General features: G+C 37.4%; 1 protein-coding gene across 4 annotated transcripts in view; it reads right to left on the bottom strand.

The window, feature by feature from the left end:
* Positions 1 to 568: 568 nt before the first annotated feature.
* MAP3K7CL (MAP3K7 C-terminal like) overlaps positions 569 to 22,922 on the bottom strand; it is a 30,652-nt gene continuing 8,298 nt past the window's right edge. For 2 of the 4 annotated variants that reach the window (XM_041463854.1, XM_041463853.1), the window contains 3 exons: positions 20,086 to 20,144; positions 11,906 to 12,021; positions 570 to 2,457 (listed from right to left, as the gene is read on the bottom strand). In XM_041463854.1, the coding sequence (XP_041319788.1) occupies positions 2,277 to 2,457; positions 11,906 to 12,021; positions 20,086 to 20,144 (356 nt within the window). In that variant the 3' untranslated portion in view covers positions 570 to 2,276. Of the gene's footprint in view, positions 2,458 to 11,905; positions 12,022 to 20,085; positions 20,145 to 22,922 lie in introns of all 4 variants that reach the window. The other 2 variants (XR_005954803.1, XM_041463856.1) reach the window with 2 other exon arrangements.

Below are 22,922 nucleotides of genomic sequence, written 5' to 3' on the forward strand. Positions count from 1 at the left end.
GAATGTCATATTTATCCAGGCTTGTAGGCTGGACCATATCGAAAATTTGGCATCTGCGCATCTGTAAAATATTTCTTGAATTCTTCTATACTGGTCAGTACCTACAGGTTAGGAAAAACATATTCCCTGACTATTCTCAAAGTGCTGATTGACACAAATGAGGCCCAGCTTTCCTGCTACACCTGACTGTGGCTCTCTCTCAGGTTTTTCTCCCAGCATATGGTCTGTAATTTTTCTGATATCTAAAGCATAGTGACTGTGCTTAAATGGAAAATTTCAACATGAACATAGTTATTTGTAAGTAAAGGTCTGCTGTTTGATCCATTTGCATACAAAGACAGTCTGTCAACAAACTAATTTTATGTACTTTATATGGTTTTCAATGAATTCACTGAAATCATCTAACGGCATGATATTTTCAAGGCTAGATGGAAAAACCTTTGACTAAAATGACAAACTATTTTAAAATGAGAATTCTCTTGTTCAAAACACACAAACACAGGCAAAAGGGGGTAATTCTAGCTTCTAGTGGTGTTCTGTGCTCAAAGCAAAGCTTTCATTTCTCTTCAAGTTATGTTTCCCAACAGTGCAAACTCAAACAAGACATTTCCAGCACTTCCAGGCCTAATATTCCAACCGTTTTTTATTAACTATGTTGTTTTCTTTTTTTCTTCAACTATCAACAAGGTACAGTGAAAATTGGATCCTCAGATAATAAGAGGAATAAATACAGTGTTACACTGCTCAGGGAGCATTCCAGGGGGAAGCACATGCCTCAAGAGCGGTGATTTCCCGGGTACAGCAGGAAGCAGTGCCACGTTTGGATGCTGACACTGCCCTGGCGGCTAAGGAGGAGAAGTGGAAACAAGGCTGTCCTCTCCTGCTACTTCTTCATGCTCTCCAGACAAGGTTGTCCTCTCCTCCTACCTCTTCATGCTCTCCTGCTGCAGTACCAGGTGCTTGGAGTAACACAGAGCCAGTTTTCCCACCTGTGCTGCAGGGAATACTGCAGGCAATTAGCACAGATAAATTACAAGCAGCTTGTAATTCTTTTTTTGTCCACTTTGCTGCCAGGAATTGTTCTGATTAACATGAAATTCCATTTTCATGATAGACTAATGATAATAATCAAAGCTAAAGTCCTGGTGCAAATCTTAAGTTCATAGTTTTCAATTTCTAAGACACAGTACTAATAACATATTAAGTTGAATTTGAAGCTCATGAAGATGTAACAAGCTCTATCTAAGAAGCAGAGTTTAGAATACAGGGTGATTTGAGAACATTCAGAACATAAAAGGGCTTTTCTGCATCCACTTTTAATGAAAAAACTGCTCTATGAATAGAAATGGAAGTGTAATGAAGATTTTTAAGTTGATCTAAGAAAATACAGGGATAAATAGAGCAAGTAAAACTGACATTTTACTTCCCAGTTATTTGTGTATCAGAGAACTCCTGTCCCTACTTACAAACACTTATGCTTCAAAATAGACCAGAAATTAAGAACAAAAGATCCTTACAATAATTTTACTGACATAGTCTCAGTTGAAACTATGATGAAATTATGATTCTTGTATTAATTTTTCATTTCTTGCATGCCTAAAAGTACAATAAAAAGACACTCAAGTAATCTTTACACTTAAGGAAGGAAAGTTTGATCTCATCTATTTCCTTTTAATTTTATAACTTGCAAATTATCACTGCAGTCCACTTGTTTGATAAAAATGATTTTGTTACTCCAATTTTTCATGTGCAGTTTTTCAGATTTTATACAACAGTGTGAAGTTGACATGAAGTATAGTTTTTACTAGTAAGGAGATCTGCTTCAAGATAACTTCCAAACACTTTATGCATGAGGAAAATAATTTAAAAAGAATTTACCAAACTAAAATTAACATACATGTATTCCATATATTAACATTGTCCCAGTCCTTAGTATGATCCAAATTTCCAACACAGAGACTATTTATATAATTTTCTAGTGTGTCCATATCTTCTTAAACTGGAAGAAATATGTTTAGAAAAGAAATCTGATCCACTAGAACATATAATGGGGATAGCTTAACTTCAATTATGTTACTTGAAATAACACATTCATTATATAATGGATGAAATATCCATTATATTAAGCTACTGGGTGTCAAGTATTAAATCAAATTCAGACTTCTACGTACTCTGTAGTAAAGTGTTGCAACATATTAAACAGATCTTTATTTTAAAATCTCTTTCCAGCACAGGACCATTCCTGTATGAGCTGCCTCCCATGAGCTAGTTGGGAGTTATGAGGAGCCCTGTCTTTTTTGGTATTGTATCCTGAGCTTTTCCAGTTGCTCCACGCACTGCGTCTGGGCCAGCTTCAGTGTCCGGTTCTCCTCTGTCAGTTCTGCATACTCCTTAGCCAGCCGAGCAGCATCCATGCTTTCCTTTTCCACTTGTTCCAGTCTGGCAATCAGCTCCTTTCTGACGATTATGAAAAAAACCCCAATTATTAGAAATGGCAGTAGGCAAAAATTTATTGTCCTGTGTTTTGTCAAGGACGGGCTGTGTGTTGTTAACTTACTTTTTAGTACTTGAACTTGTGTGAAACAAGGACCTAAAAGATTAATTTTTTAGAGTCCTGTTTTTTCCTTTTAAAAGACTAAGCTTCCAAAATCTCAGATTGGTTTGCTGTTCAGTGACCAAGCCTGAAAAATGCTGTGTTCATGTGTCTGTATTTGGGACTGTTCAGCAGATGAGAAGGCTTTGGAGAGACCTTAGAGCCCCTTCCAGTACCAAAAGGGGCTCCAACAGAGCTGGAGAGGGGCTCCTGACACAGGTGACAAGACAAGGGAATGGCGTCAAACTGAAAGAGAGCAGGAAATGGGATATTGGGAAGAAATTCTTCCCTCTGAGGGTGTTGAGACCCTGGCACAGGTTGCCCAGAAAACCTGTGGCTGCCCCATGCCTGGAAGTGTTCAAGGCCAGGTTGGACGTGGCTTGGAGCAACCTGGTCTAGTGCAAGGTGTCCCTGCCCATGGCAGGGGATTGGAACTGGGTGAGTTTTAAGGTCCCTTCCAATCAAAACTATTCTATTGATTGTATGATTCTGTGATGTATTCTTCAGTAAGATCTGAGCACACAATTCACGGTGGAGAATCAAGTTCCTAGAGATGACTTGTTAATACTTTGCCAGAAGAATAACAATTTATTTTTCTCTTGATACCAGGTATCACTGAAAGAGAGCAAGGTGTTTTTGTTTGGTTGGATTTATCAATAAGTTCTGTGAAGTGTGCCTGGTTTCCTTTTCTCTACTACAAACAAATCCAGTAAGTAGTAGGCACTGAATCTGAGCTACATGTATTGTTTCTATAACGTGTTTAGGCTCAGATCTTAAGCCCTGTTGCTGAGGAAGAGCTGCAAACCTGACCCCTCCTGGTCCTCTTAAGTACAGACACGAGGATTTGAGCTGTGACTTCTGGATGGAGTCACACAGTGCCCTGTATTCCCAGAGCTGGCCAGGAGCTGGAGTTTCCTGTATAGTATCAACTGAAATTACCTCAGCACAAGTTAAGATAAAAGAAGTCTTAAAACACACTGAAGGCATAAGTAACTCACAGAGTATCTAATTGCTCTCCCCTTAGTCACCCACCAGGCTCGCCTGGCCTCTGGGTTTCTTTTTCCCTTTAAGTCAAAAATTCACCCATTACAGGAAGTTTCTTCTAAAAGGTTCTTTTGATCATTCTGTCTCAGAGATTAGTTAATCTTTTAACTGTTCATAGCCCTGTGACTTTATTTCTCAGTCATGTCAAAACAGTGCTTGTAGATCATCAGTAGGAATTTGTTAATGCCTTCATAGTGGATAGATTTCACTGCAGTCCTTAAAGGAGCTCACTGGTCAGGCTAGACCAGTGCTTTCAGACAGGAAATTCCTAGAGATCTGCAATTCTATTCCCACAGGTCAGAGTATTCATGAAAAGATAACATTTCTGTTTTGCTGATCACCTGTGTTATTCGTAGCTGAAAAGCTACCATGCAGAGCAGCAAAACTGTAAATCTGGCTTTTGAAAAGCACTTCTGTGTGGGCTTCATTTAGGATCAAGTTAACCTTTCTCTGTCTTTACTGCAGCTTTCAGTGATAGCAGAGTTTGCCCATGGTTTAGTTGACTGTTTACAGTCACAGTTACTGTAGTTCAAGGAGTCACAAGTTAGAACAGACCCTTGGTACAGCCATTTCTACCAGCTATATGATAGCTCTGTTTTATACTGCTGAGGTAAGGCAGAGCAGTTATGCTGCAGCAAAGCCTCTTCTTTTTCTTTACACCAGGTGACAGGTGCATTCAACCAGGCCTTTGAGAGGAAACATCATGAGGGTATTTTTGCTCAGTAGAATTCTGTTTACATTTAACACAATACAGCTGTACAAGTTTTAAACACAGCAAGCCACTAACAGGTTCATTTCTCTGTGGCTGGGCCATTCTAGATCAACCTGTTTTCACAGAAGTCACGACAATCTTGATAGACAGCTCCTATTCATGGGCCTGAGGCCATGGAGGAGTGATTTCACATGAGAAATACATTCAGGGACAATGAGTTTTTACAACTCCAGATGTTTGGGGTTTTTTTGATTTATTGTTTGTTTGTTTGTTTGTTTGTTTTGTTTCTCCCTGGACTTCCTCTGGAAGACTTTTATCCCTGGAGACCAAGTAAGAACTTCTGCAATATTTTTTTGCAATATTTCTCTGGTGCAATGTTGGACTAAAGGGCTAAATTAAGCTCTTTCAAATTACAGACTGTTAAATCAGAAGTGTCGAAACAAATGATTTCAGAATCATTCTTCCTTACTTTTCTTACACTCATGAGCTTTTTGAAAGGGAGATGCAGTGAACACACTACTAGGTAATCAGCATCTTAAAAGCAGGTAAACCTTTTCTGTGGGAACTTCCAGTACTTGAAAAGGAACAGTACTGACTATCTTGGACCTGAGCCAGGAGAGGCACAGACAGACAATGTGCAAACTCAGACAGCTCTAGTAATGAAGGTCAGTTCTGATTTGATGACATTGTCTGCAGGCTTGGCTTTCATGCTGCTCTCCAGTAATACTCAAACAGCACAGATAACTTCCCTCCCCCCTCCCCAGGATTCAGATTTGCTATCAAATAAACTATAAATGCATTAAGATCAAAATACACTCATTGCTGTAGTCCACACTCTTGGACCTCCCTCACAGAAAGAAGTTTCCTTGCACTGAGGTAGTAAAATTGCCCACTTCTGAGTCAGCAGAACCTACTTAGTCCTTTCCCATCAGGATCAACACCTGTTTACAGGATAGGGTGATGTTTCAGGCTGATACTGTCGGCCTGCCACAGATCTAAAATTAGAGTACCAGGGATCTGCTAAATGTTATGAATGGTGTAGTTTATGAAGCTCACAAAAGGATGAGGACAGTAACTAACATTTACATCTGATCTAATCCAAGATTTGAACTTAGCTTTCAGAGGTTAAAGAACACCATGCTAAGCTCTTGCACCATCTAGACTTTGTTGGGGATGCTTAATAAATAGATGTAGCACTGTGTCATCTGTGTTTTCTGTTAATGGTTACCCCAAGTTTAAATATTAACAGTATTGATAAGGTATTTTCCAAATTAGTGCTGAGGTACTCAAAGCTTTGAGACAATCTGTAACATGTACTTTAAGTGCTCTTTTTTGGGGACGGGTTTGGGAGGCAACATTAGCGATTTGCATCATAAACCCATAAACCACAAGGAGGAGAAAAACATAGCACTGTCTTAGGGAAGTAATTTCTCTTGTTCTGGCCTTAATGACTAAACATGCAGACAAGAGAGCTCCTCAACACTCATATTCACAAGGAATAAATCCAAAGAAAAGTGACAGACTAAGCAGATAATTCTGTCTGCAGATAAGTGTATTTAGAGATGGACTGGACACAAGGAAAACAGTTTCCAGAATACAAAGACTCAGATTTGCCTTTTCCTCATTGTGAACAAGGTATTCAGGATCACGTGTCTGTGGCATACAACACAACTGGTGTGTACTGGTAGCCAAAAAGTCATTTTCCCTTCCCACATTTGGCATGGCTTTCCTATTGAGGGAATTATGAGACCCTGCAAGGTAACTGCTGTCTTGAGGAGATTGTCCTTGCATAAGTCTACTAATTAATTTAAAAAACAACACTATTAAAGACATTAATGTCTGCTTCAATGTAAATGAAAATGTCTTTCAGATGCCAACACATAAAAGGTCACAGAATGACAGAAGAGTTTGAGTTAGAAAGGACCTTCCAAAGGCAAGGACACTTCCTTTAGAAGAGGAGGTCTCTTTTTGTATTAGAAAAGCTGTAATTTAATTTCTAGTATTTGACAAGTAACATATATTTTGCATCTTTTGTGAGATGATGAAAAAATAGGTCTAGAATGGGAAAATTATTGAACTAAAATGTTGACTTTAAGGTTTACACCAATCTTTTTCTGAAGTACCTAGAAGTCTGAAAACTACTTGTCTTCACAGTGTTGGGAAAGACACTCAAGAAACAAATGTACCTGAGAAATCTTCTGGACTAAAAAGCATAGAAACAGTCCTATGGTCATGAGAGCAAGCTAAAACATATGAAAGGCTCCCACAAAATTAAGCAGTCATCTCCGCTGCATGTCATTTGCCAAGAGGGCCACTGGGATGCTGGATTTTGTCATCAGTAGCGTGTCTAGCGGGACCAGGGCAGTGACTGTTCCGCCGTGCTGGGCATGGCTGAGGCCACACCTCGAGTCCTGAGTCCAGTTCTGGTCCTCTCAGAGAGGCAGGAGGGACCTTTTCACTCTCCACAACTCCCTGACAAGAGGGTGCAGGCAGGTGAGGGTCAGGCTCTGCTCCCAGAGAACAAGGGACAGGGAGAGAGGAAATAGCCTAAAGTTGTGCCAGGGGAGGTTCAGATTAGATATCAGGAAAAACTTTTTAATTGAAAGGTTTGTAAAGTACTGGAATGTGCTGCCCAGGGAAGTGGTTGAGTCACCATCCCTGGAGTAGTTAAAAAAACATGTGGAGGTGGCAGTGGAGGACACAGTTTAATGGTGAACAGGGAGGTGGTGCTGGGTTGGTGGTTGAACTTAATAATCCTAAAGGTCTTTTCCAATCTTAACAATTCTACTGTTTCTGCTCTAACGTGTAAAAGAAGGAAAAGAAATCATATCCACGGCCAAGAAAATGGGTGATCCTAAACCAGGTGGTGATCGAATTATATTTTCTGTAGAGTTATATTAGAATTGTCTGGGGAGGAAAAGGAGATAACCATCCAGTGCTAAGAATATAAGATACAGCTAGCAACCATGGCAACTCTAATATTTAACTACATAATCCAGGGTCATTATCTAGTAATAGCAATATAACAAGTGCTCAAAATAACCAGCCATCTCATCCCTTTCACCCAAAGTTAGATACCCCAAACCATCTGTTATGGAAATACGTGTGTGTTTCTGGAACATAAATTACATTCTGTGCCCTAAATGTGGTGTGTTCTCGCTTCCACACCCTTTTCTTTATTTTCAATCATGTCTCCCATTCCAGAGTGGTTTTTTTCCCTTGTATTACATATTGCTGGCATAAATGTGAAGAGTGTGAGTGAAGACAGCAAACAAAGCTATGATTAAATTAGCAAAAAAATCTACCCAATGTTCTTTCAAATTCTTGCTTCCTTTTAAATTCTTGAGTAACTTCTTTTCCCATCTTTATTTGCTTTGTCCTTTGATTTTCCCTTTTTTGATACTACAACCTCTTTTTCTCTCTCACATTTCCCATTTTCCTGTGAAATACTTGTCATCTTCTCTCCCACTGCCAGCCTAGTACATTCTCCTGCCATCTATATTGCACAAAAGGGAACAAGTAAGTAAGTTTGTTGTCACCCTGATGAAAAGCAACCCTTGTCATTTAGTTTCATTGACTTTTTACTTTGGCCATACTCGATGCTCACATTGCTCATCAAGCTAAGCAGAAGCATAAAAGCCTTTGAAAAGTTGTAAAAGATTCTATATTTTTCACTATTGTTAAAATAATGTTTTACAACTTTCTATGTCTTATAAAATAATATAAAAATATACCTGTATATATTGTTTCATGCATGAAAGGTTACACTGAACTTTGGAGGCTGGAACAACAATTATTTTAAAATAGAATTAACTCTATTCCTTTTTTTTTTTTTTTTCCTAAAAAGCTCTAGTACCTGTACAGATATTTGTCAGGTTAACATTATTTCTTCCTCCTAGCCAACAAATAAAAATATTTGCTCAATCCATTTTCTGCTTTTTTCTGTCAGTCATAGCCTTCAGCATCCTGTATGTGCTATCAGCAGGCACCACAGATGCAGAAACTGCCAGGTGAGACTTGTTATTGGAATGACACAGGTGAATTGATCTGTGGAGAGAAGTTGGGAGCATTGGCAAGGATACCATCCAGCAGCATTTGTGATAGCCTTTGGTAAAAATGTACACTGAAAAACACTATAAAAGCTGTTTGTTCCCATTACAAGGGATGCAACTTGATCAAAATACTATTTGCAACTATATGTTAATACTATATGCAATACTTAAATACTATTTTTCAAAATAGTATTTAAGAGAAATAGACAGTAGATAGTAGGTGTAGTAGACAATTGGGCATCTTCATTTGCATGTATTCAAATTCAAGTGTAGAAGAAGACACCAAGAGCAGGGGTAAATTTTAGAAAATTGCAAACTCCATGTTTTCAATTTGATTGTAATTGATTTTGAGGCTAAAAGCTTGTTCATTTCATCAGACTTTTCAGACAAGTGAAAGCATTCTTCCTTTTTAAAAACGGAATACTCAATGCTTCCAGTGATGGGGCAGCCAGGGCTGTCTGGGCAACCATTTCCAATGCCCCAACATCCTCACAGGGAAGAATTTCTCCTTAATAACCAATCCAAACCTACTCTCTATCAGTTTAAAACCATTCTGCCCTGTCCTATCTCTACCTGCCCTTGTAAATATTCTCTCTCAGGTGCATATATAAGTATATACAAATATAAGAATATACACATGTATTTATTTATATATATACATATACTTATATGTACACACACAATTCTAAACATGCATGCCACCCCAGCCATTATAATCCACTCTTCATTCAGTATATGCTAGTCCTTAAACTACTTTTAACTCTCTTGCTGTAAGTGCTGAGAATGTTTTTAGACATAAATCAGTGAACAGGAGAGCAAAACTCCCTTTTACTTCTCGCTTATTCCTTTGCCTCCACACTTATACTCCCTTTCTATCTAGTTTTAGATAAAAATCAAGGCTGTCATGTTCAGGTTTGTTTGCGTACATGTGTATAAAGTTACATGTGTACTAATAACTTTCTAATCCACCTTTCAATTTCAACCAAACCATGTGGTAAAGAGGTCCCAGTCAGCTTCTGGAGGGTTTAATAAAAACAGACTGCTCCAGAAAGGAAATATACACAATGGGGGAATGCAAAATGGATAATCTACTTGGAGGGAAAAGTTATAAACAATCCACATCTGGAGAAGAAATATCTTCAATTTGCACTTGCAGTTTAAACCTCAAAATCAGGCAACCACAGTGAACCAGCTTGTAGGAAATTAAACATCTTTGATCCCAGTGCTGTAGGATCGCTTTTTCAGATTAAGACACATGGGAGGTGTGAAAGGTGCTGCCCTGATATTTGTCATGTTTAGGCATTTCACAGCTATACAGCATGTGAACATAAGGCTACAAATATGTAATTAGAAAAGTACATACGGGTCTCAATAATATAATTCCATTTGTTGCCTTATACAGCCACTCATAACATATGTTTACTGGGGCATGGAATTCCCAGAACAGGTTCAGCAAAGACAGCAGTGGTGGAAGCTACCTGACATTGTTCCACTGTTGACATCCACTGGTGGAATGAAGGAAAATGCCAGCCTGAAGCCCTTTAAATCATCCAAGATACGCACCATTGAGAGGCTGACCTCTGGGCTCAGAGGTTGATTAGGATAATTGTGAGTTCAGGTAAATAATTTTGTGCATGTACCTGCCATTCTCAAGAAGCAAACCATTTCTAATTTAGCTAGTACCACAGACTTATAGATAAAAAAATTGCATTCAAACAGCAATTTTGTTTTATTCCAGAAAGTGCAAAAATATACGTGAATGTCTCATTTTCATGAGCTCCAAGCATTCTTCATAAACACGCATAACTGATTCAGGGTTGTGCCAATAATAATAATAATAGATTTATATTAGTAGACTCTAAAACCAAAATGATTGAAGGCTACCTTTGGGGTTTATACAACTAAAGTCAAGCACTTATACAATCATTTAATATTTTATATTGCGCTTGGATTTTCAGAGTAGACAAACACACATGATTTCCACAGGATTGATTGCTAAATACATATATAAGCAGCTTGTATCAGACAAACAAATTTGAAAAATAATTGCAAATTTTAAAAAAATTACTTATCTTCTAATCTCTTTAAAAATACTAATGACTTTTTATTGGCCAAGTTCAATTAATGGTGAATCAAATGCAAATGCTGCAAATGTGAATCAAATGTAAAATGCATCTTCCCATGACACTGGACATAATCTTTTTTAGCTCTTGTTCCAGTCTGTCAGCCTCTGAGTGCCACACTGATCCTTCAGTGGAAGGGGGTTTGCAGTGGGAAACTTCAAACAGCTTTGACACTTTAGGCAAAAAGTAACTGTATTATGCCTATAGCCATCAACCCAGATAAAGACATCTCACTTTCTTACCCTGCATAGTTTGGATTCAGGGAGTTCTTTGACTGTCTTGTAAGACTACAGGATTTCAAGTTTCCCTCTTGCTTCTGCAGCTGAAGTTTCCCATGGATGCAAACTTGGCTGAACTGCAGGGTCAGCTGGGCAGAGATTTCACTATTCACCTTCTTTCCTTTCTCTGAACTTCTTTTTCAGGAAATTTCATTTCTTTTTCCTTTTCTCATGGAAAAGGATGGACAGCTACAGAGTGCACTTTGCCATTTAATAGTCAGGCAAAAGATGACAAGGCTATGAGTACAGGCCATAGACAAGAAAAAAGCCTCCAGCTTATTCACTTTGGGTATGAACACCTGAAATGCCAATGTATATTGAACCAGTGTACACAAAAACAAAGCACCTCACAGAAACAGGTTTACTAGTATTGTCAAGTATTCTAAGCCTAAATGAGAATCCATTTTGTTCTTCATTAAAGTGTGCAGTGTTTATTGAAAAAACTAAAATTGAAAAGGAACCTACAACAGATGGACTGGATTGTTATGTGAGCTGGAGGCTGTCAGTGAAGCTTTTAAGGGACACCCACAAAGCTGAACTGTGACAGCCCTTAGTGGCGTCAGCTGATACTGTAGAGCGATGGCCAACTTGTGCTCTACATCAGGCAGAGGCATGAAATCATAGGATCCTAGGATGGCTTGTGTTAAAAGGGACCTCCAAGATAATCCAGTTCCAACCCTGTGCCACCAGCAGGGGACACCTTCCACTAGGCCAGGTTGCTCCAAGCCCTGTCCAACCTGACCTTGAACACTTCCAGGGATGGGGCAGCCACAGCTTCTCTGGGCAACCTGTGCCAGGGCTTCACCACCCTCAGAGGGAAGAATTTCCTCCCAATATTTCATCTATCCCTGTCTTCTGTCAGTTTGAAGCCATTCCCCTTGTCTTGTCACTCCAGGCCCTTATAAATAGTCTCTCTCCATCCTTCTTCCAGGCTTCCTTCAGATACTGGAAGGCCACAATTATAATATATGTATAAATAAGTATATACATATATAAGCATATAGGTATATCAAGTCAGAAAATACAAAGTTAAACTTTCATGTTTCAAACAGGGTTTTACAAAGAGAATATAGAACAGTAAATCCTTTAGGAAAGTTACTCACTTTCTTTCTTCCAGCAGAGCAATTTCTTTCTTGACCTCGTGGTACTCTTCTGCTATTTTGCAGTGCTGTTTATACACCTGCATAGATTCCTTAGAGTCATGACAAGGAGGCAGAGGCTTTAAGAAAAAAAAAAAGAAGAAAAAAAACCCCATTGTTTTTTGAATGAAATATTAGTTTAAACCCCACATATTTTGAAAGATACAATATTTATCTGAATTCCTGTGAGAACACCTAAAGAATTTTTTCCCTTAAATAACTGTAGTATATGGCCAACTATTCCTAGTGATGGCCTTTCAAGGAGGGAAAAAACCCAAAAGAGTTCCCTGCATAAGAATATGTGCGAAACTTCAAACATGTGTAAAACTTCAAACATTGTGAGAATTTTCAAAACTCTCCTTGTCAGCTTTGCAAAATATCCCTGCAGATTTTTCAAAGGAGGATTTCTGCCTTACCTCCCTCTTTTTCAGCTAGAGTGATATGTAAATGCTAAAGCTGATGCATTGATCAGACCTATCACATACATCTTTACACTGCCAGGAACTGACGTCATTGCAACAAGATCATCTTTTTTTCAATGCATACTGAATGTAATAAATATGGCAAATAAAACCAAGCTGTCCTAGGACTCCTTAAGTAAATTTCATCAAAGGTCTTGAAAATACATTTTGGTTAAATGTAGGTGCTTTTTGCTCCTTAAAAAAGAATGCATCTTAATTCAGGCTTCACGTTTGACTGTCACATTTTGGTTATAACACTTTCAGGAAGTATTTTTAAGTTATTAGCCATGAATCTATTGACTGTAAATGAACTCCAAATAGCATGCTTGAGCCACCTGTTTGAAGTAAAAGGAAACACTTAAAATAGTTCATTTACTGTCCATTTAAATAACATCCAATTGCTTTTCACAATATTAGTAGATTGTTTTGCATTTCTTGCTGTCCTACCTTGACTCTTCTGGGTAGTATAATATTCCCTTAATGACATTATTAGGAAAAGAAAAGCACAAGTAGTCAGACTTTTCCTATTTATGATCTTGTAATATTTTGTTTAATCTAAACTGAAAATTCAAATTTTACTAAACATGTTAAGAAACAAAGATTAAAAGCATTTTTGTTCAGGAGACAGGGTAAGCTGGCTTCAGACATAACCCAAAGCACAGATATAAGTAATGTATGCAGCTTGCAAGTACTTGTAGTTGGTATGTGATTCCTCACTGAAATTTTGACACTCATATTCCATATTCTAAATTTAAAACTGCTGCAGCAGAATTGTTTCACAGCACATTGTTTCATTCTCCCTGATCTTGGAGATTTTGGGAACCCAGGGAAAGGGCAGCCCAATACTTGATGAATCTAATCCCTAGAAAAGTGCTTTTAATTGCATTTCAGTGTGGATGAGCAAGAGCACCATTGATATAGCCACCCAAATAATAAGCATAAATTTAGCAAGACTGAATATAGAAGTCTCAGTGCTCTAATCCAAGAATGCATGGATGAGCCAAAGCAGCATCTCTGCTATCTACCAGAGATCAGCTACCAACAAGTGTGTCACAATAAAACAATTTTGAACAGTACCAAGGGGAAAGTCCCCAAACAGTGATACTTCAAAAGAAAAACGCAACAAAACAAAGCAGAAAAGACCTTGGATTTGCTTTCAATTTAGTTTCCACTAATCTAGCTGGTTTAAACCAGTTTAAAAATTAAAACAGTGCTCAGTTTCTATATTCCAGCTTCCCACTCAAAAGATATATATAGAGAGCTAAAAATTATCTAGTCATGCTGAAACTTAGCATCTAAGGCTCACTTAGAACCAGCTGCTGACTTTTAAAACCCTTCCTATTATTGTTTCCTCTTCAGTGACATTTTATCTTACACTGATATTTTACCACTTAAATTAAACTTAAAACAAATTAAACAATCAGTTTTCTAATTTCTATTCATAAAATTATTTTCAATTTGTCTGATGGTAGTAAGCACTATATCAAGACTCTTTTAAATTATTGGTGTATATTTCTTTAAAACATAAATGTTACAATGTTTTCAAATGACTAGATAGAATATAATTGGATCATATCATAGAGTGGTTTGGATTGGAAAGGACCTTCAAGAGCATCAAGTTCCAGCCCCTCTGCTATGGGTAGGGACACCTTCCACCAGGCCAGGTTGCTCCAAGCCCTGTCCAACCTGGCCTTGAACATTTCCAGGGATGGGGCAGCCAGAACTGGAGAATTTGGTGTGCTCCTCTGTAATTTGGAAACTTCTAAGACAAGCTCCAGAGATATTATCTACAGCATCCATGAGTAGATTCTGGTCAGTATCATATGAAACTGCATTTTAGCAAACACTTTCTACTGCAATAACATGGTAAAAGGAGACACAAATCTCCATTCCACATGGAAGAACTTTTTTAATGGTCTGTGGCCAGGCAATGGGATGTACTGCAGATACTGCAGTACAGAATGCCCAATGGCATTCCAGGAAGTCTGTATAACATCTTTTTGTTAAGGGATTGCTAGTTTACCAAGGTGACTAATTTCAGAAGGCCTTAATAAAGTTCAATTTACAGTATGCTTTTTTTTCCACTGTCTGTCCTATTAAGCCTGATTTTCAACAAGGTCTGATTTTTCCGTGTATTTTGTTGAGTAACTCACTGTAACATTGAGAAATGTTCTACAGAATTCAGCAAGTAGACACTAAGAGTTCCTTTTATAGACCATCCTGTAACTGCACATATATATGTAAATCTTTACAAGACATATGTACTGTTTATTCAGACTTTTGTTCAGAATCCAGACATGAAAGATGTTGGAAGATGACATGCAAAAGCAGTTCATGAAGAAACAGAAAATCACAGAACTTTTGGGTTGGAAGGGACTTTCTTTCCTTGCAGGAGAGGTGCTCCATGCCTTTAATCATCTGGGTAACCTCCTTTCTGCCTGCTTTTTAAGGCAGGCTGAAGAAGGTCTTCTAAGTAAAATCTTTGGTGGGATGACACAGAATGAAAATTTTCAGGTTTGGGCTTTTTTTTTTTTTTTTTTTGCTTCACTTATATGACAAGTTCTTTTGCCTTGCCATATGAAAATCAGCATTCCATATCCACAAAAGCTGTATAGTTGACAGTGCCAATCAACTGTCAAAAGCTTTAAAAACAGTTGATTTTTAAATTCACCATCATTGCACTTATGTGTTTAACTGTGCAAAAATTAAAACTTTCTCCTGAAAAAGTTGAAGTTTCAAGAAAAAATTGTATCTGGCAGTTTTTCCAGCTCACATGAACTTATTTAGAAGTCTTCAGCACTGATCTAATTAAAGAGTGGTATCTTGCTTTTTGTAAATTTGGTAACTCAGCTGAACTCTTCTGGAAAAGTGGAAAATCCAATGCTAATATTTTGAATGTGGTCTATGTTCATTATATGCCCTTGTGCACTCTTCTATGATAGAAAAACCCACATTGTGCCAAGCAAAAATAGCACATTGCAGCTACTTTTTGTTGTGCAAATGGAACTTTTCCACCAGTTTCAGATACCCATCTTAGGATACATCTAGTCCAGTCTAGTTTTACTATGAAAGTCAATAGTTCTCTTCCAAACAATTCAGGTCAACTGGATGAGAGCAATTGTGAGTTTTGCTCTCCTTTCTGTGAGATTTTCCATTCTTTTCTAACCTTAGTATGATGCTCTGACTTGGTGAACATGCATACATGTTAACATACATGCATAAAATGGCCTTACATAATTTAAGACCAAAGTTATCACAGCAGCATTACAGGAGACTTATCAAGTTCATTGGCTATCAGACCTAATTTTAGAGCAACACAGTCCTCTAGGAATTCTCTTGGAAACCAATACATAGTAAAAAAATTACAGCATCCTCTTTAAAAACAGAGTATGCTTTTAAACTTTCTAAAATTAATTTATGTATCTAACAAAAATCCCGGCATTCAGTAGAAGCAATTAAAGTTCCAGAGTAAACAAGGTTTTTGCTAAATACTTATATCACACACTGCTCCTTTCATAACATTTGCATTGCTTTTATATGAGCATTTTCTACTAAAGTGAGAAAAACTATCCTTTGACTTGAGGTTGGATGTTATAAATGGTTGGAGCTTTTTCTTTGTTGCAGCAATTTTATAGTCATCTAATGACACAGATTTGTAACACAAAATATGACATAAATGTCTCTCAAGCTCACAATTTCATGAGACAAGATCACAGAACCATTGAATTGTTTTGTGTTGGAAAGGACTTTAAGGATCACCTCCTTCCAATCCTCTGCCAGGGACACTTTCCACTAGACTAGGTTGCTCAGAGCCCCATCTAACCTGGTTTTCAAAGATGAAGAACTATAGAACACCCTGTGTATACATATGTGACTTGTGTTCTTCCCTCTTCAGGATCAAGCTCTCATCTGGAATAAAGATTTTGATGGGGAACAGAGAGATGAACTGAGCAAGTCACAGGAAGTGTTGGAATGGGACAGGCAACGTACAGGGCATAGCAGTGCAGGTATGAACACTAGATACCCTCCTCTCCATTCAGTGACCTGAACAACAAGGCCTTGGATGCTGATGTATGTTTCTAAATACAGCAGATAACCCGTAGTAAAATTTCTGTCAGAGGGGTCACTGGGCAGCTAATCAAGAAAGTGCCTTCCAAGGACCCATCCAGACAAAGCAAAGGTTAAAGTTTCCCAGTGACAGAGTGACAGGTGTAACCAGCCCACCCTTGCTGCACTGCCCACCACATGGTGCACACACGGAAGCGGGGAAAACCACCAAAGCTCAAATAAACAGGTACTGCTTGTCAGTGGGAAGAGAATAATTTCCAATACTGCAAACAAAAGGAATTGAAAACAAGAAGATTATTAATATGAGTTTTGTTTCACTGATAACTTAGCAGGAAGTTATTTTAGTTGTGTGTGTGGTTTTGTTGTTTTTTTTTTTAATAATAAAGCTGCAAATATAGCTTAAACTGATCTGTTCTCATATGAAGGTCTTTCATGTCTGATTGACCACAGACCACATATAAATTTTGATTTAAAATATTGGAGTTATTTTTTTACAAATTGCTTCTCGGAATGTGTAGAAAACTGTAACATTCAAAAAAGTAATTTGAAAATAAAACATGTTAGTCTGAAGCTAGCTAGTACATCAGAACACAGACTCATCATTTTTATTCTTCAGAATGAAGCTGCAACTAGAACTGTCCTTTAGTAAGAGTCCTTATAGAGAATTAGCTTTTTTGCTAAGTCTCCTAGAAATACCTTCTCTCCAGGCAATTCCACATCCACCTCTGTAGAGCTGGGTGCTTGGACAGCAGGGTTTGTTGCCCTGCCAAGGGGAGGCTGCACTGAACTTTGCCCTGTCATTTGATACTGCTGCCCAGGGAATAGGTATGGAAGAATTGTGGGAGGAAAAGTGGGACCACTAAGTAATTCTGCTCAAATAGCCAAGTTGTCTGCCAAGGCCTAACATAGGAGGACGAGAGCTTGAAGCCCAAAACAGAGGTGCAAATTGCCTGGTACTCAGGCTGTGGTCTGCTGCCTGCATGCATAGAATTCTAAGGCTCTGATTTTCCAAGTGGCTTGCTGAACTTACATAGCTTTCAAGCTGCTTTCAAAATCCAGCTTAAAGATCAGCTAATTTAGGCTTTTTTTTTTGTTTGTTTGTTTTTAAAACAGGTTTCAAAATTTTCCTTTGTATGCTTGAAATCTGTAAAGTTATTACTTTTTTTTTTTTTAAGGTGCCTATTACTATATAGCCACATAACCTGCATTTACAGTTTGCTTCTTTAAATAAAATTCAAATATTTTTGACTGTATTTATGGCACACTGATTAAAATCTTGTGGCTCTCAGATATGATATTTTTATTATGAACATATGTACCAGCATTCTTACAAATTCAAGCATTTCAGGCTGCTATTGCCACAGCTGATTAAAAGGTTCATTTACACGACCCTTCATGTGTGTGCTCTGTATTAATGCACTTCAGGACAGAAAAAAACATGGATGGAATGACAAGGGACACCACCATTCACTACTTCTGCAGGTCCTGGTGAAGCCCATTTTACCTGTTTCTGTAATGCAGGAGCTACCTGTTTCAAAGTTGGCATGAATTGCAAGCACATGCCATAGAGTTCTGACAAACCTGCAGCAGTTTGGATTGCAGTGATTGAAAAAACCACAATTAATAAGAAATGTAATAAGGTAAATGATAATTTTGTAACAGCTATTACTTGTTTGAAATTTTAAAGCAGACTAAAAATACTGTAATGACATTAAATAGTTATCACATGAAACTGTGATCTAATTGACAGATTGACAAAAGCAAGGAAATTCAAGATTTTATTGCTAAATTTGATTGCAATATCTCTGCATCAGCTCAGAGCCCTGTATTGACTTCACTGCCCTTGGATGAACATAAAGGCATTGAAATATAGACATGCACATAAGTTTGAAAACAAAATTATTAAGTGCTACCACAAATTTTATACTTTTAAGTGGTTGAGTCAGACAGGTAGCTCTCATAAGTTATCCTTTCAGCTATCCTGATATTACCAAGGGAGATTATGTAGGATAATAAAAAGAAAATTACATTAACCAAAGCCTTTGATTGTTTATTTGAATTTGTTATCATATTCAATTATTCATATTCATGATTATGAGAGTAAAGGAAGGTTTTCTTGAAACAAGTGTCAAGTACTTAACAGGCCAGCTGGGTACATTTAGTGGGATTGTGCTAGAATGTACTTCAAAACTTTTACTGAAGGGCTATTATATATCTGGAACACTTGAATGCTTCCAGAGGAGCATTTTCAGCCTATCATGAAATTCCATATTTAGAGTATATTATAGGTTCCAGAAATGTAAAAGTCATAAAAGTCTTAATAAAAAAATCATCACTTGTCCTGCAAAGTACTTATACGTAATGCTAGTAATATTGTTTTTGTGTATCAATAGCAGCAATAATAATCATACTTCAGTCTTTTAGAGCAATCCTTACCTACTGGTCTTAATGCTCTTTAGCAAAAAATGTAAAAAATTATTAACTTAATTTCAGAGATGAACAGAGGGATGAAGCATCTCCAGGATTAAGCAATGTGTCAATGAGAGAGTTGCAAACAAAATGCAGGTTCTTTACTTTCAATTTAGTGCTCCAGCCATGCAACACAATTGCTTTTCTCAAACTGAATTCTTCTAAAGAAAAAAAAAAAAACCCAATCCTCTTTGTTGCACTGGAAGGTTAGTGGAATAAAGAGGTTAGCATACTACCCGGTTCCTTTTGTCCCAAACCTTAAGCTGTTATTAATTCCTACTTATGCCTAAAGAACCTGCCCATATCCTCAGGATGAGAGAGACAGAGCACGAAGAGTCTCTGTCATCCTCCATTCCTTTCTCAGTCATCCGTTTGATGAGAGCAGCGGGACAGAAGCGTCACCCTTGAAGTCAGCAGCCATCCCATGTTGTCTCACAAGATGATGGGTACAGGAAAGATGACATTATTGGTCAATGAGTGGTCTACTAACGCCCTTCTCAATTTACAGTCAGGAAACAACTGCCTTCATAGTGAAATATCAGAGGAAGTCTAAATGCTCCTGTGAAAACAGATAATCTGAAGTAGTCCACAAAAGCCAGCAAACACTCCAGAACCACCACAGAGGAAAGGGAAATAATCCCTGGATACAGAACTGGCTTTGTGCCTAGAGAGCCATGGAGCTGCCATCAATTGCTCACTGTCCAGTATACTGGGGGCCCATCATTCTATGCTGACAAATCACACTGGTCACCAAAGGATTCTCTTGGAATGTGTCTGAGAAAACTGATGCTATCAGTCATAGCACAGCCTGCAGGCATTGGAATGTATAATGTCCCTCTCATTCCTTCTCCCATCAGGTGAACAAGAACTCTCTTCATTGCAGTGCAGCAGCACTACAGGAATTAGATGGAAAATCTTAAAAGCAGGCAAGATTGTTAAAATAGTAATTTCCCTGCGGTTGGACGAAAAATTTTCTGAAGATCTTGAAAAAACAGTGTTTTCTTCTATGGATATATATGGTCTTATTAAATGTTAATAGGCTAGAAAAGCACCACTAAAAACTTCCACCATAGTGTAACAACCAGAGGCTTTTTATAACAACAAATACAGTGAATGTGAAGTAGAACTGTCATAAGAGAAGTTTACCTGCAGCTGCTGATCTAGTTCTGGAAATGCCAAAGAGAAGCTTTCAGGGGAAGCGTCATCTAAAAGGTAAACACAATGTTAAAAGTTATTGTCTACCAAAGAGGGCATTTCAAGTAATCTGTTTAATGAAGTTCTATATTACATATATGGACAGTAATATTTGGATCCTGAAAACACCTCCACATCTTATCTTTTACACTTGAGATGCCTCAGTAGAATCCTTGAAAATACTAGTGGATTGGTAATAAGAAAAGTTTACGTTCTGGAAATAGAGAAAGTCTATTTTGCATTTCAGTGATTAAGAAACAAAGCAGTTGGTCCAGTAGAACATGTGATAATTTAATAAAACAAATAAATCTAAACTGTTTTTCTTCCTGAACTCTCTCCACTACACTGCTAAGTAAAGGACTGTCTTAAAGGACTTTACCTGCCAATTACAATCCTTATGGGCTAGAGTTAGTCCAATCATTACAACAAACCAAGCTGTGTTTTTATTTATTTGTTCGGGATTTTTTTTGTTTATTTTTAGAACAGGCTTCCAGCAAAGGTGGGACAGATTGCGCCAGTTATGTCAGGGTTGTGATGTGGACACCTGCCCACTAGTAACTGGACTGAGATCAGAAACATGAATCACACTTGCTAGCGCCAGTGCAATATTTCTTTCTCAGTGACTTTCACACTCTCAGTTTTGCATTGGACTATGATGACTGTTTATTCATCTTACTACAGGTTATGGGAGGTGAGGAGAGTGTACTATTAGCTTACAGTCAGTTATTTGTAATGTGTCAAAATTAAATAAGGATGGCTCTTCCAGGAGAAAATCGCTAACACAGTTCAGATCCTGCAACCTGCTGTGTACTTGTAGACTTGAACACAGCAACAAAACCCCAACAAGATCAAGAGGACCTCATATCAAAGAAGGATTCTAAAAGAACACAGACTGGGATCTAAATTATTTCTCAGATATTTGATATCTCTTTCTCCTGGCCTCTGTGGTTATAAAGCAAAGGAGGTTGGGGGGAAAAGTAAAATAAGTCACCTTAGCCTATGAAAAATAAGCATACTGGCTAACACATGGCCACAACCTAACTCAATAATATAGCTAGAGCTGGGCAGCCTCTGGGAAGAGATGCACAGAGAAGAAAAAATGTATAGTGATACAAAAGCAAAAGCTCTTGAATTTCCTCAGGAAATAAAGTGAAGTTCCTGTATTTTCATAGAGCAGTTGTCTTGCTACATTATCAAAAAGTCATACCCATGTCATGTGAGTGTCCCCCTTCTTTCTTCATACCATATGTCAAGCATGCCCATTCTGGAAAATACTTAAATTGCTTTAATTGCACAGAATTTTATCATGCTAATATGCAAGTGTTTATCTTTAATTTGTATTGCTTTCTTGTACAAGATATAAATAGACTAATATTCTAAAAGAAGAAAGATGAATCATATGGCAAGGCTTAAAGGAAGGACAGAATAAGACTCAGTCTGACTAGGGCTACAGCTGCTCTACAGGTATTTGGCTGAATAGCTGTTAAATATTCTGACAGAGATATTGGACCAGAGTCATGGATGGCAGTTAAACTGCTATTTGTTTTGGCAATTCCAGTAGTACAATCTTTGGTACAGTAGCTTTATTGAGGGATCTTGAACATCTTTAAAATTCAGAAAAACATAGCAAAAGCAACACTCCAAATGATTAAAAAGAATTTGAAGAAACATCAGAGAGTAATTACATTTTCACAGCATCAGCTATTAATAAGAAAATAAAATCAATGCAGTGTCAGAATACTGGAAAATAAATTGGATCATACTCTGAAAGGAACCAGTTAAAAATTTTGGAAGTACTTTATAAAGGATGAAATAGAGAGAGAAATTAATGTAGAGGAAATCCTTTCAATAAACAGATGTTCCCTGCTTATTTTTTGAACTCAAGTGACTGAGTCAATGGTACTAAAAATAGAATGCACTGGTATCCTAACCATCATGACATACCATAGTACATTTTATAATGGGCTTGCCCTAGCATCTATTGAACAGCTGCTAGGGTTTTTTTTAGTTATACTAGTTTAAGACTTGTTTAGATCATCATCTGATGTGCAGAACATCATCGAGAAATGCTACAGATTTCAGTCTGTAGTGTTGAAATTTTGAAATTTGTAGTTTTTCAGTTTTGTAGTTTTTTTCAGTAGTTTTTCAGTTCTGAAATTATCCTGAGTTCCTAATTCTCTTCAGCACTTCTGAGAATTTCAGCTGAAGTATTTAGTTTACAAAAATTAAACTAACTACAGTCTTGTTTTTCACAAGAAGAACAATAAACGGCTTTCCCCACAGTTTTCAGTAAAATAAATTATTGCCCCAGATCAGTATTTCACTGTTGTCAAAGTAACAACCACAACAATAACAATAAAAATCACTTGGTAATAATGAAAACTTAAATTTCACACAAGGGGAAAGCAAATGAAAGCAGTCATTCACCTCCTAAAACTTTTTTGAGAATGTTTTCAGGATGTCAAGAGGAAAGATAGAAACTCTTGCATTTTTTTCTGAAGAATTGCTATTGCCCTTACCAGCAGAATACCAGTCAAAATCACATTGACTTCTAGTCTTAAAAATCTACTGACTCCGAAAATCAGATACAAAAACGTCTGAAATGCTAATGAAATTGTTCTGAAGATCAAAACATTCTCAAAACTATCTCCTGATCTGTGTTTGTTATTTTCCACTCTACTTCTCCTTAACTAGAAAACAAAACTCTGAAATACCTATTTTCCCCCCTTTTCTTAATTAACTATCAATTTTTAATGAATATCTAGATTATTATAAGGAATCACTTATAT

Source organism: Pyrgilauda ruficollis, unplaced genomic scaffold (assembly GCF_017590135.1).
Source record: "Pyrgilauda ruficollis isolate IOZ18807 unplaced genomic scaffold, ASM1759013v1 scaffold17, whole genome shotgun sequence".
NCBI classification, from domain to species: Eukaryota; Metazoa; Chordata; class Aves; order Passeriformes; family Passeridae; genus Pyrgilauda; species Pyrgilauda ruficollis.